Source organism: Notothenia coriiceps, unplaced genomic scaffold (genome assembly GCF_000735185.1).
Source record: "Notothenia coriiceps isolate Sejong01 unplaced genomic scaffold, NC01 NC01_scaffold00016824, whole genome shotgun sequence".
NCBI lineage: Eukaryota > Metazoa > Chordata > Actinopteri > Perciformes > Nototheniidae > Notothenia > Notothenia coriiceps.
The window spans coordinates 90,544-103,249 of NW_011349525.1; the positions used below are offsets into that span (position 1 = coordinate 90,544).

Consider the following 12,706-nt stretch of genomic DNA (forward strand, 5'->3'; position numbering starts at 1 on the left):
TAATGAGTATACATCAGAAATGTAACTCTATGAAAGCACCAAGAGTTAACGGTACAATATCATCGCAATTTCCATATGGAGATATTGTTGGACCGTGCACAAGAGACCCTTTTTCATCTGGAGTCCCTGGACAGATGTTGCAAAGTCTCCCAGATGCTGTGGATTTGATCAGAACATATCATATCTTTGATTTCCTCCACACAGCCCTAGTTTCTCATCCATAACATTCACCTGTTTGCAACTTACAAATTACGTATGACTTGTATATAGACTATTATGGCACTACTTCTATTCTTTTATCTGTTTTATTGTGTTGCACTGTTGCAGGAGCCTGGGACCTAAGATTTTCATCGACATAACTACACTGTAGCTATGTACGAATGACAATAAAAGCCTTGACATCTTGAAAATCTTAATGCGGGAGGGGGGGGTGTTACCAGCGTAGTGCAGAGGAGCATCTTTGTCCAGGGCGAACAGGGGGGGGTTGAGCAGCACCGTGTTGTCGTTCTCCATGACGATCCCCTGGTACTCTGTCTCGATCCATGGCTTGTGCTTATTGGCTGAACGACACAGGGAGAAGACCAGAGAGGCTTTGGGTTAAATGGAGCAATTAGAAGAAACCATCGTGTCTATTTTTAAACACTCGGTTATGGAAGAGGGCATGGTGAAGTGGGAGGAAACACAATGCACGTATGACCACAAGGACACAGTTTAATCACAGTCGCACAGTTCCTCAGTCTTTCTCCATCGAGGGCCCCTCTGTCTGCACACCGTCCCATTCGGCAGTGTAATTAAAGCCAGCGGGATTTCACCTTATCACACACACAGGGAGCTCTATTGCTCGTATCAATCAGACAAACTGGCCTCCCACGGGCGGCACACCGTAATGCGGGAAAGAACAGCAGAGTCCAAATCAAATGCCTGAGGTTTAATGTGAATCTAACCTTTAATTGCGAATTAATTATTCATCCTCGTGCTGAATGTTCTGCGCTGAGTGATCAAAGGGCAAGTTAATGAGCCAGAAGGATGACGATGTTACACCCCAGCAAAGAGCATAAACAAAATAGTGCCTCCCCTCCTGTTGGCTCAATCTCTCTCTTAACGCCGTGGAGTTTGGAATCAGACCGAAGCACAAGAGTCGTGTTTAGCAGTTGCTTTGTTGTCTTCACAGTGAATCTTCCAGAAAAGTCTGACTGGAACTAATTGCGCGGTCTCGTCTGTGAGCGGAGAGTCGACAGAGGAAAACGCTGCTGGTTCTGAGTCTGATCAAACCGCTCTCTTCAAAGACAGAGCCGGGTGCCGCTTGAGTTTTCCGATTATGGAGCCATTCAAACACTTTTTTTTATACCTTACTGGAGAATATAAATGTGTTTTGTTCCTCAGTGGTGGAAAGTGATTTAGCTCTACTCCTCAAGCACTGATTTAACTACAAATTGGTGCAATTTTACATGGGTTTTTCCAATTTCTGATACTTTCTACTTCAACTACACTCAATTAAAGATGGAAATTATTACTAATAACTATAACTAATTCAACATTTGCACAACAACATTAAAATGCTGCTTATTAATTATAATAATCACCTTTTTAATTACACTACTGTGAAAGAGGCTATTATTCTGGAGACTGCTCTTTCATAACATGTTACCTGATCATAGTTTAATTCCATTTTGAATGCAGCACTTTCACCTGAAAAGAGTTATTTTTACATTAAGGTATTCCTACTCTTAGAGTCAAAGTGAATAGACATTTCATCAACGCGGTCAAAAGAAAAAAATAAGCATTTAATTTAACATTTTTAAGCAGAATACCCAACATTTATGCTTCTAAAATAGGTTGATTTTCTGCTTTTCTTGGTCTTATGTGAGATTAAAGAGAAAATATGTGCGGTTTTGTACAAAAAGGGCCTCAAATGGCTTTCAGAGAAAGAAAACAAATCCACAATTGTTTCACTTATTCTAAACTATATGATTAATCAAGAAGAAGATACATCTGCAGATCGAACAACGCTTACATATTTGGAGGCCTAAAAGATCTCAACCTTCCTACGACAGAAGCTCAAATGCTCAAATCTTCTGCATAGATATTCCAACACGAGCGTCTACACGAAAACGAAATACTCCCAAATTGGTAAAGTCAGGATTCAGATAAGCACGTAATCACAGAATAAGTAAATGGCACGATCTTGAATTCTATGTTTCAGTACTGAGAAGGAATTGAGGTTCAATCAGGCCTCATCAGGGATATTCATCCTCTCCTCTCAAGGTCTATCCTGACACCCTCTCCTCCTCCTCCTCCTCCTCCCCCTCCTCCTCTTCCTCATCTATTTCCAGTCGTCTGCCATGTCTCTTTTTTGGTCATTTATCTCCCGCCCTCAGTTGATCCCCGCCCCTCCCTCCTCTGCTCTGCTCCATAGCATTAATCTGAGCATCAGGCCCGTGGATTACATCCGGGATTACAGATTGAGAGGCATCCCATTCTCTCTCTCTCTCTCTCTCTCTCTCTCCTCTCTCTTTTTTTTTCTCTCTCTCTCTCTCTCTATCCTGGCACTCTCCTCGCCTGTCTCACTCACTCCCTCCCTCACACACTCTCACACTCCCTCACACACACACACACACACACACACACACACACACACACACACACACACGCTCCGGTATATTTTCCTATTCCCTCGTGTCACCTGATCTCACGTACCTCCACCACCTTGTTCCTGCTCCTCCCTGCTTATCAGCCTGCGTCTTTTTGGGCCCCTCCTGTCACATTTATTCCAACACTTCCCCCATCTTTGACAGTCGGTCTCCCCTTCCTCGTCCCCCCTCTTCATCCCTCTCCTCCACCACCACCTCCTCTTCTTCCTCCCTTGTCTGTTTTTATTCACCTTTTCCCCCGCCTTGACCATCATTGTAACAATGATGTTGAATCAGAGTCGTGGTTACCCAGGATGATACATCTGCTGCAAACAGATGCATCATCTTCTCAGAGAGTCACAGCAGGAGAAAAGAGGCACATGCACCCTGCGGGGTCACGAAAAACACACATGCATGTAAAGTCTATTTGTGGAATAAAAACTGGTACAGGAGAGCAGCTTCGGGGTAAAACAGCAGCATGGCACGTTGAAAGGTCTCAGTGCTCCCGTGAGGATGTCAGCCATCATCTCAACACATCACAATTAACACAATGACGAGGAAACTGACCTTTGTTGCTACTGGCAACTGAAGTCAAGCAAAGGAGGAAGAAGGAGAGAAAATTCATTCTGTCCATCTGAGGGAGGAAAGGAGAGGTGGGGGGTGAGGAAAGAGGGGAGGAATACAGTACATGCATCAACAATCAGCACAGGAAGAGGCAGGTACAGTAACAAGAGGCAGCGAGAGAGTGCACACAGTGTCAGGTATGTAACCTTTAAGATAAAAGAGACCCTTAAAATAAACTCCAACTTCATTCAGAGGCAGCATAAACCAATAATGCATAATTATTTCCGCATTTTCCACAAAAATCAATCTGAGAAGCGTGCAGACCCTGCGTGCACATACCTGCTTGTGAGTGTGTCCTGTGTCACTATGTGTGTGGGACTACAATTGGTTTTGCATGTGGCTGTGTGGGTGTTTGCCCCTGTTTTAATTGTGGTTTGTGGAAGAGAAGAAAAAAATTCAGCTGCTGTCTTGTGGCCACAAATGAAAAATTAGTCCTTGGGGGGTTTTTAGGCTTTCATTGACATAACAAGCCTCTTCCACTGCTGCAGTCCTTGATATAGGCTACATGACATGCTCTGCAGATCTAATATATATAGAGGGAAAAACTGCGAATATATAACAGGGGGCTCCATCTGGTCACAGGTCGCTACACACACATACAAGAGTATATAGAACATGCTATGCGACAATAATCAGACATTACATTACAGGCTGATGTTGACACACATTACCAGCTCCTATAAATGCGTTGTTACAGCTCGGAGAGGCAGAGGAGGAAATGTCGCAGAAAATGAAGGTTAGCTGAAGCCAGACTTGACATTACCGTGGTGCTGAGTGTGTGACGGTGATGCTCCCGGTTGGTACCCAGACTTTACGCTCGCAGCATCCGCCTCTCACGCCCTGCCGCTCGGCTCGGAAATCCCCTCCTGCCGGGCTGGAAACCAAAACCTCCAGGTGGGGGAGGAAGAGGAAGAGGAGATAGAGATGAGTGTTTACAGCTGAGGAAATGACAAATTGAGACGTATATTCAGCCTAGATTTGGTGGCGAGGAAGATGAGGAGAGCGATGGATGCCCTTGTTTTTTCGGCTCTACACGGAGGAGAGAAAAAACGGTGGGAATATTACGCTGCGTCCCCTCCCTCTCGGTGCTTCTTATCCCGCCCACACTGCGTCCTTCTCCCCTCTCTCTCCCTCTCTCTCTCTCTCTCCCTCCCTACCCTCCAGACTGCTGCTCTGGCTCTTTTTTGCTGTTGAACGCACATTGAGAGTGACTCAGACCCAGCAATTCATCTGTTTATTCTCAGCTGTAAGGCACCCTTCCCCCCCCCCCGCCTGCCATCACAACTCCCCTTCCCCTTTAAATACAAATATTAATTCTCCACTGCTAAAGCTTTCCAACACCAGACTGCAAAATGACGTCATATTGCCCCCTTGCTGCCCATCGTGTCACACTTATAAAACCAATGGGCAGTGGAGTAAAGTAACCAAGTACATTTACTAACATTTTGAGGTACTTGTACTTTACTGGGGTATATCAATATTTTTGCTGCTTCATACTTCTATTCCACTACAATTCAGAGGTAAATCTTGTAGTTTTACCCCACTGGGCCTACATGTATTTAATATCTTTAGTTACTTTTAATATGTGGATTAATGATGTGAAATATAATCAACACTTAAATCAGACTTGAGTTCCAACTGGAGTAAATTCACATACCCTGCAGTATACAAAGTAATTCAAACTAGCTGCACCTTTACCAGCTTTGAGAACACTTTAATGATCAATCATTATAAAACATATCATATATATTATTCTGAAAAGGACCAATCTGCACAAGGACTACTTTGACTTTTGGTACTTTAAGTATATTGTAATGCCAATACTTACTTGAGTGCAGGACTTTTACTTGTAACAGAGTATTCCTACACTCTGGTACTTCTACTCAAGTTCAAGATCTCAGTACTTCTACCACCTCTGCCAATGGGTGGGACACACACACACACACACCACGCACACGGACGCAATAACTAGAGGCCTTGCTTGAAATGCAGCATTTTTAATGAACATTATAAAATTGTATTTGAAAATCAATTCCCCTCCCTCCCTTTCCCAAATCCATCCCCAAGCTTGTTTTTCCTTTTTGTACATTTGGTAGGAATAAGGCAAAAAAGTAGTCTCTTGAAATAGCAATTCACATCAATTAATAATCACCATGTCATGTATAAATATTACTAAAAATCTGGGCCGTTGCTACAGTGAGGTTTGTTCTGTCCATGTGTGTGTCGGACGGCAGCAGCAGCAGCTTCCTCCAGCATGCCATGGATCAGACAATCCAGCCCCCCACCCCTACCCCCCCCAAACAAGATTAAACTAACTAAAGAGGCATTTCCCCAGTGGGATGCTTCTACTTCACCCTCTTTAAATACCGCCTGCTGTTACAAACAGAAGAGCGGTGATTGTTTTTGTTTCCGTTGCTTCCAGTTCACATATTCGTCATTTTGAAAACACCATATGGAGATCATATGGAGATAGGATGAATGCAGAGGGTTGACAGGAGTGAGCGTGTTATTGGGCAGTGTTCAAGTCGTCTTCTGCAATGTTTCACTTTTGCATCTGTGCATTTCCGAGCTCAAGGACAGAGGAGTGGAGGAGACTGAAGAGAAGGAGAGGAGGAAACATAGAACAAAAGAAAACCTCAAGGAACATCAAACCAGAGAAAAAGTAAGGGAACAATGCAAGTTATCTCATGAAATATTATCCCAAAGCTACAAAATGTTCTTTTTTTCATATTAAAACTCTATAAAATCAAGTTTTTTTTATATCCCCATCACAAATCAAAAAACAAAACAAATGTACTGTAAAAACATTCATTAATACAAGGCCATTTTGAGTTGGGGATTAGTGTACAGTGTGTGATTTACAGTGCTTGTATAACCACTGGCAGCCATTTTCAAGAAATATCACCTCCTGATAATTATTATTAATATCATTATTATTATAATTAGGTCTTTTTGCACAAAGCATTTTTGTTTTATTACATCAGAAAAAGCCACATGTGCTGGCGCTGTGCTTTAACCTTCTGTGAAGTCTCGCTGCTGCAAAATGTGGGCGGTAGACGTGAGAGAGAAATGAGAACAAAAAACAAATCGGAGCCGTTGACTCTGAACCCGTTACTGGTGAGTGCAATTCTGTGTCGACAGCATGAAAGTCTCTCAAGTTCAACAACAAGTCCAACGTTTCTTTACAAAAACAAAAAAAACAGGAAATCGCTCCTGATTGGCTCACAATTACCCCATGTGGCACGATGGTAATTTCCTGTAAACATTTCTCCGAATGTTTATAAAAAACACCCTTCCCGTTTAAAACACAAAAATATATAGAAATTTATTTTTTCATGGACATATATATTACGAAAGGCCTTAAAATATGTTCCATTCTGCTCATCGAAAGTCGCAGTTCCCTTCAGTGGATATTTAGCCTAAGTTGGACCTGGAACGAAACAGATATTTAAAAAACGGATTATTGACAGTTCAATCATTACTGAAATGGTATTGCATACAAAAAGTCCAGCATTTGCTTACCATGACGTACCAAGTTTTAATCCTGTTTTATCTCGCTCCGTTCTTTCTTAGGCACCAGCGCCTTTCGGAGATGTGGCATGGCTAAATAGCCTACGAGGAAGAATACGTGACCACAGAAATAGATGGACGAATACACCTGAAACGCAAAAGATTACAAAACAATCAATGGAAATCCAGATGATACACGTTTGATTTGGCATTACTGGGCAAAAATACCATAATACATTTTACAGCCTATTGTAATTCAAGTGGTCTGAAAGAAAACGTTGTGATCAGTTTTCAAACATGAGAAAATCAAAACTGTGACGACCCACTTTTTCCAATCACAGGTCATTCCTATTGGCTGTTCTATCAATGGACTTTAGATGTACATATCTCTTCATATGGTGAAATCTTGATTAAACCACATCAAATCCTACGGGAAAAGTTGCTATAACAACATTGGCAACACTCTGCACTTAAAACTAAAAGTCTGGCAATAATAGGGAAGCATCTCAGAGATAGAACAAATGCTGCCTTCATCCAACCATTGCCAAAGGCGAATAGCTCATGGCTGCAGTTTGAATAATCCAAAACTATGAGCACCATTTTCTCTCCATCTCTGAACTACTTTGACAATATTGTAACTTGCTACTTGCTCAAGGTTAAAGCTGCGGGATCATGGCTCTGTTTTCAAATGCCTACTCAAGAAAATCGCCGACACTGGAGAACCTCTTGAATGCAATATGTTGACAGGACATAGAGGAATAATTGCCCAATAACAAACCACCTTCCCCAGCTTTTAGTTGACAATCCTATGCAAACCTCTGTCTCTGTCGCACCAGAGGGTTTCTGCCTTTGTCCTGACCCAGCTATTCTCTCTGCTCACCCCCCCGATCCCCTGACAGGCAACACATGTCCCTCACCGAGCCCCAGGGTAAAAAACACCAGCCACTCCCTGTTTCAGTGTCCGAAACGTCACAGTAGCTCACCTGACAGACTGTGTACCAGATGCTGAAAACACCTGCCTGCTATCTTTTTTTTAGTAAAATGCCTTGAAGGAAAGAGCCTTAACAAAACAAACCCCTCTTTTTTTACTTTTTTTTACTCGTTGATATTTTACTTAAACAAATTCCATATTGTAATTTGAATGGACTCACAACCTCTGGGATAGGTTTCAAACTTGAGAAAATCTAACATCTGAAGGCAGACTTTGGCCATTTTACAGAGAGGCTCCTATGGGCAGTTCTAGGAATGCAGACGCATATACCGTAATTTTCGGACTATAAGGCGCACCTGAATATAAGCCTCAGCAGCTAAATTGAATGATGTGTACATATATAAGCCGCACTGGACTATAAGCCGCAGGTGTTTTAATGTTTAATTACCATATGTAAGGGTTCGTGCACAGAGGGGATTGTCGGGAAAGAGATGGCTGTTTGAGGAAGCTCCCATTTATTAACATTTCAACAAACAAGTTGCATATTTGCATAACGTATTCAAGTGTTAGCATTTAGTGCAATAGTAGCTACAGAACATGTACTGTGCTGTGTAAACTGTACTGTATCACATAGCGTTTCAGACACACAAACTTTTCAACTTTCAAACTTAAACGGTGCGCTCCCAGCACACGTACCGGCAGTGATCTACAGCAGTGGTTTTCAACCAGTGGTACGGGGACAAACTGTCTCGCTCTCGTAATGTCTGTCTGTCTTGCTCTCGTTCTGTCTCTCGTACCACTCTCGGTTCCACTTTTAAGTAACTGTACTGTGTTGTAATATTTACACATAAAGATGTTGTGTTGGTCTGTGTCTCTGTATGTTCAATTGTGTAAAGTATAAATATTACATTTGTTGTTAACTCATAAACTTGTAAATTCATTTATTATATTCTTTTTCATAACTATGATATTTATTACTATTCAAAATAATAGTTGTGTATGTGTGTTGAATATAGCTTTTGTTTCAGGTAGAACATATTTATACAGTCGGACAACCAATCTACGCCATTCGATTGGGAACTTAAGCGTATTAAACTTTTTGCGGCGCTCCCGCCTAACAGAAGGTTTCTTTTGGACTATTTCGACATCGATGTGCTGTCCGGCGACCAAACATTGATATCTCTCGTATTTCATTCTCGGGGTGGGCACTGTATGGAACCACGTAGTGTGAAGTGTGTATTAATCTAGGAAAAAAACACGTGGGACTAGTCGGGTACATTTAAGGGTCAATGTCCAAGGAGTACCAATACCACGCTAGGAGTCCCGTGTTACTTTATTACCTCAAATTTCACTCCATAATGTTTAATAGACCTGATCGATGTGCCACCCCCTCACTCGTGTCTCCTGCGGACACGGTTGTACTTCCACCCAGGAAACTTTGTGTCGCCTGGGTCCTGGTACGAGAAGGGAAGGTTGTAGTTGTTTGGTGTGTACCACCGGTCCATTATGTGTTCTGTCTTTCTATTCCGTGATAGGTACTCGTTGGCACTAACCCCTCATTTATACCTGAATCTACTACCTCTTCTTATTCTTATATCAGTGCGGTTAGACGTATTTGTCGTGGTTTTGTGGTAGTTATGTGTATCGTGTGTTGTTGTCAAACAAAGTGTGGTCTCCTCAGATTGTTCCCCTCCTCTCGTGTAGATCCTCCCCTCCTCTCTCTCGCTCTCTTTTTATATGTTTAAACTATGTTCGTTCCTCGGAGTACGTATTTGGCCACATTTGTATGCTGGTGTCACCTCGTTTCGTTAAAATATCGTTGTCAAATAATGTCCAGGTAACAGTCAAACTTACGTAAGGCTGTGCATTGAACGTGTGGTACTCTCCTCCCCGTAGAAAGACATACCTCTGGGTGGGAGAGTCGTGCGTCTCGGTTTAGAAAAAATATTACAAGTGCAGTAATGGGGCTTTTCTCTTATCTTATCTAAAACACCTTTTTTGTTTTTTTAAATACACGAACGACCTAAAATAATTAGTCTCGTGTTATGACAAAATCTAGATTATGTAAAATGAAGACTCGATTGTTGTGAGTCTTCCGTTTTGTGTTCTTTTATGTGGTGTGTTTGTTGATACGTTAACGGATTTTTGTATGTGTAACTTGTGAGAAGGACGTAACAAGTATGATCCAAACACACGACATTTTCACCAGGACGTTTCCGGGTTTACGGGGGGGGCCGGGGGGGGGGGCCGGTGGACTTTGCGGCAGGATAAACACCTTACTTGAGGAAGACAAATGAAGGACATTGTATAACTTGTAGGATAAATCAAGGTGAGATGACGATACGCGAGTTGTGTAACACCGAGCACTATCCGATTTCCCCACCCTGGTAGGCATTCCCACTGGCTTAACGGTTGTTGTCTGGCCCGGTCGAAGCAACACGCATTATGGCTCTCAGTCTCGTCTCGACCCGAGACCACAAAGGTTTGGTCTCACACACTTTTCTCCACGACGTCGTAGTCGTCATCACTCCCTGTCCTCGTTCCTCCATCCTTTAATCGTATGATCGCCCGCGCGGCGAAATGTAGTCTTATTTACTCCTGTACGACTGGTTATACTTATGATAAGTCTGTCCGGGGAGATAGTCTTGTAATATGCCCATTTTATCAACAAACCTTCAATTTCTCGGAACGTACTGGAACCGAACTATTTTATGTCTGTACTGTTGTTACGAAGTAAACCCCAGAAGCTGGATGTTTCTCTTCGGATAATACCAGGGTGTCAACACGCGGCAGAAGAATCTCGTAAATTACATTTACTACCCAATTCAAAACATCAAATTTAGGAGACGGAGGACTTATACGTTGAAATCTCTTGACCATGCACGTACTACAAGACATTAGTCGAAAAAGGTTTAAGTGAAAAAAAAGGTCGTTTGTCAACCCTTCTTCGGTCACGCTTAGTCCCCGTAAAACAACTGATTAATCAGTAAAGAAAACACATCATGCTCTCGTCCTCTGTTTCAGACCTATCCCTTTCAGAGGAAGCTCCCAGGTCACAGAAGTTTGGTCTGTGAAAGTAATTCACAGGCAAACTTTGACCCGCGGAAAAATATGACAACGAGTTAACCGAGAGTATTTTCCAAGTCGACATTCTCTCCCCGTAAGTTTCTGTGGAAGTGATAGGTCTTAAAGGTGTTTATACAGGGGGGTACATTCCCCATGTAGTCTTTCCAATACAGAATACAACAAAAATTATAGTTGCTCGTGACACAGGTTCGTATGACTTTCGTTTCTACAGGGTCCGGCGTCACGAACGTACATGAAACGACGGGCGCAGAAATGTTGGACGTCGCACCGGCCAGTCACATCACTCTTTGTGCTAATGTCAAAGGTTTCGAAAGACCACACATTTTCTGGAATTGTGAACACGTTGTAACTTATACTACTATGGCAACAGAACTTCTCCACTACCCTACATGTACATACCAACTTTACACAAATTATATTGGAGTCAACGATACGTTGTTTGTTGAAGTCCACCTCACTCAAACGATTATGTAACATGCCAAGTACCACGCACTCGAAAGGCTGACCGGGAGTAGACTAAAAGGCCAAGTCTCTCTGTTTGGTATTGAGAAAGGAGAAAGAAAAAATCTTACAGAAAGTTCTCCACTTCAAAGACACCGTTCATTCGGGAGGACAGAGATAGCCAACTGTAGTGCGAGGAGAAAGGAGTGCACAAACCGTACCAGAAGTGAAACCAAAAAAAAAAAAACGGCTATGGATAGGACACGAGAGGTACCTCAAGAAGTAGTAAGTGGACATCTCTCTGTCTTTTTTTTTTTTGTGCCGTGACTACTCGTCTACCACGTATTTCCTTTTAATTACACGTCCTTAGAGTTTAGTACGACCATACAAAAGATGATCCAACCACTATACCCAATGGAACAAAGTATTTTTGATATTACCAAACGTTTGGCTAAGAATGAATCTTGTCAGAGAAGAATAATCTACCGCATTTGTTTTACCTAATTCAAAAGTGCGACTTAGTTTGTACACTAATTTATAACCTTGAAGACAGTGTTAACCCGTAGTCCAATAATATATCTGACACAAAATACATATAGATATCTGGCCACCACACACAACAGAGGGAAGAGAGGAGAGAGGAGAGAGAAGAGGGGATCCCGGGACCGCGATCACTTCACTATTAGGGAAAAAGACAGAACTGCTTCGACCGGTTGCCGGGGAGAGATGGTTGGAGTAGATAAATTTCAGGGTCGGTCAAAAAGGGTCGACGAGAAAGTACCCCGATATGGGGATCACGGCAAGCGGAGAAGTGGAAACCCTGTTTACCGAGTTCATTGTGTGCGTAACTATTTCTTTTCTCTAAATATGTATGTTCCCCTAAAAAAACGAGTTAGTTACACTTTCTCAGTCCTGTTATCGTAGCACTGAACATCTCGTATAGTTCTTTGCGAGCCTTAGTGTTGACACAAACCCTGTTATTTGCACTTTCTGTGCGGAGTTCCAGTGCACCACAACTCTTGATCCTTGTCAAAATCATCTTCTACCATGAGTTGAATCGTTGGTTGACTAATGCTGTCTTAACACCGAAATGACCGTCAAAATTCAGCACTCAGACTACTTAGTGTTGTCGAGATTAAATGTTGTGTATGTCCAGTTTGTATTTGGAAAAATTTAACCTTGTAAGTCTAAGACGGTAAAATTAGTTCAAATCTTAGTATTTTCCCTGTACATGGCATTAAAGCCTGATATTCAGCGCGCGAAAAAGGGGTAAAAAGCTGGGACGCCGATATTACCCCCTGCCAACGCCCGATTGTACCTGGAAAAGTCGCATTGCGGTGATCCCTTGGAGGTTTAGTACCTAAACATGTCCATGTCAGGTGGTGGAATTCGAGATACCCGGATACCCGGCCAGGCGCTGGGGGTGGAAATTCGCGCCGAGGTCGTCCTTTCGACCTCCGGCTTTTCTCACTCTGGTCCATCG

General features: G+C 42.5%; 1 protein-coding gene and 2 long non-coding RNA genes across 3 annotated transcripts in view; all 3 read right to left on the bottom strand.

Annotated features, from left to right (window-relative positions):
• Window positions 1–439: 439 nt before the first annotated feature.
• Window positions 440–4,349, bottom strand: LOC104949835 (uncharacterized). The gene is made up of 3 exons (XR_798847.1): window positions 4,018–4,349; window positions 3,198–3,264; window positions 440–560 (listed from the first exon to the last, which is right to left on the bottom strand). It is a non-coding gene; the product is annotated as an uncharacterized lncRNA (long non-coding RNA).
• A 1,311-nt stretch (window positions 4,350–5,660) lies between these two features.
• LOC104949836 (uncharacterized) lies at window positions 5,661–6,943 on the bottom strand. Its single transcript, XR_798848.1, has 2 exons — window positions 6,777–6,943; window positions 5,661–6,684 (listed from the first exon to the last, which is right to left on the bottom strand). It is a non-coding gene; the product is annotated as an uncharacterized lncRNA (long non-coding RNA).
• A 2,143-nt stretch (window positions 6,944–9,086) lies between these two features.
• Window positions 9,087–12,706, bottom strand: part of LOC104949842 (clathrin coat assembly protein AP180-like) — a 26,742-nt gene continuing 23,122 nt past the window's right edge. The window contains exon 3 of the mRNA XM_010776270.1: window positions 9,087–9,149. Within this exon, the coding sequence (XP_010774572.1) occupies window positions 9,087–9,149 (63 nt within the window). The remainder of the gene's footprint in view (window positions 9,150–12,706) is intronic.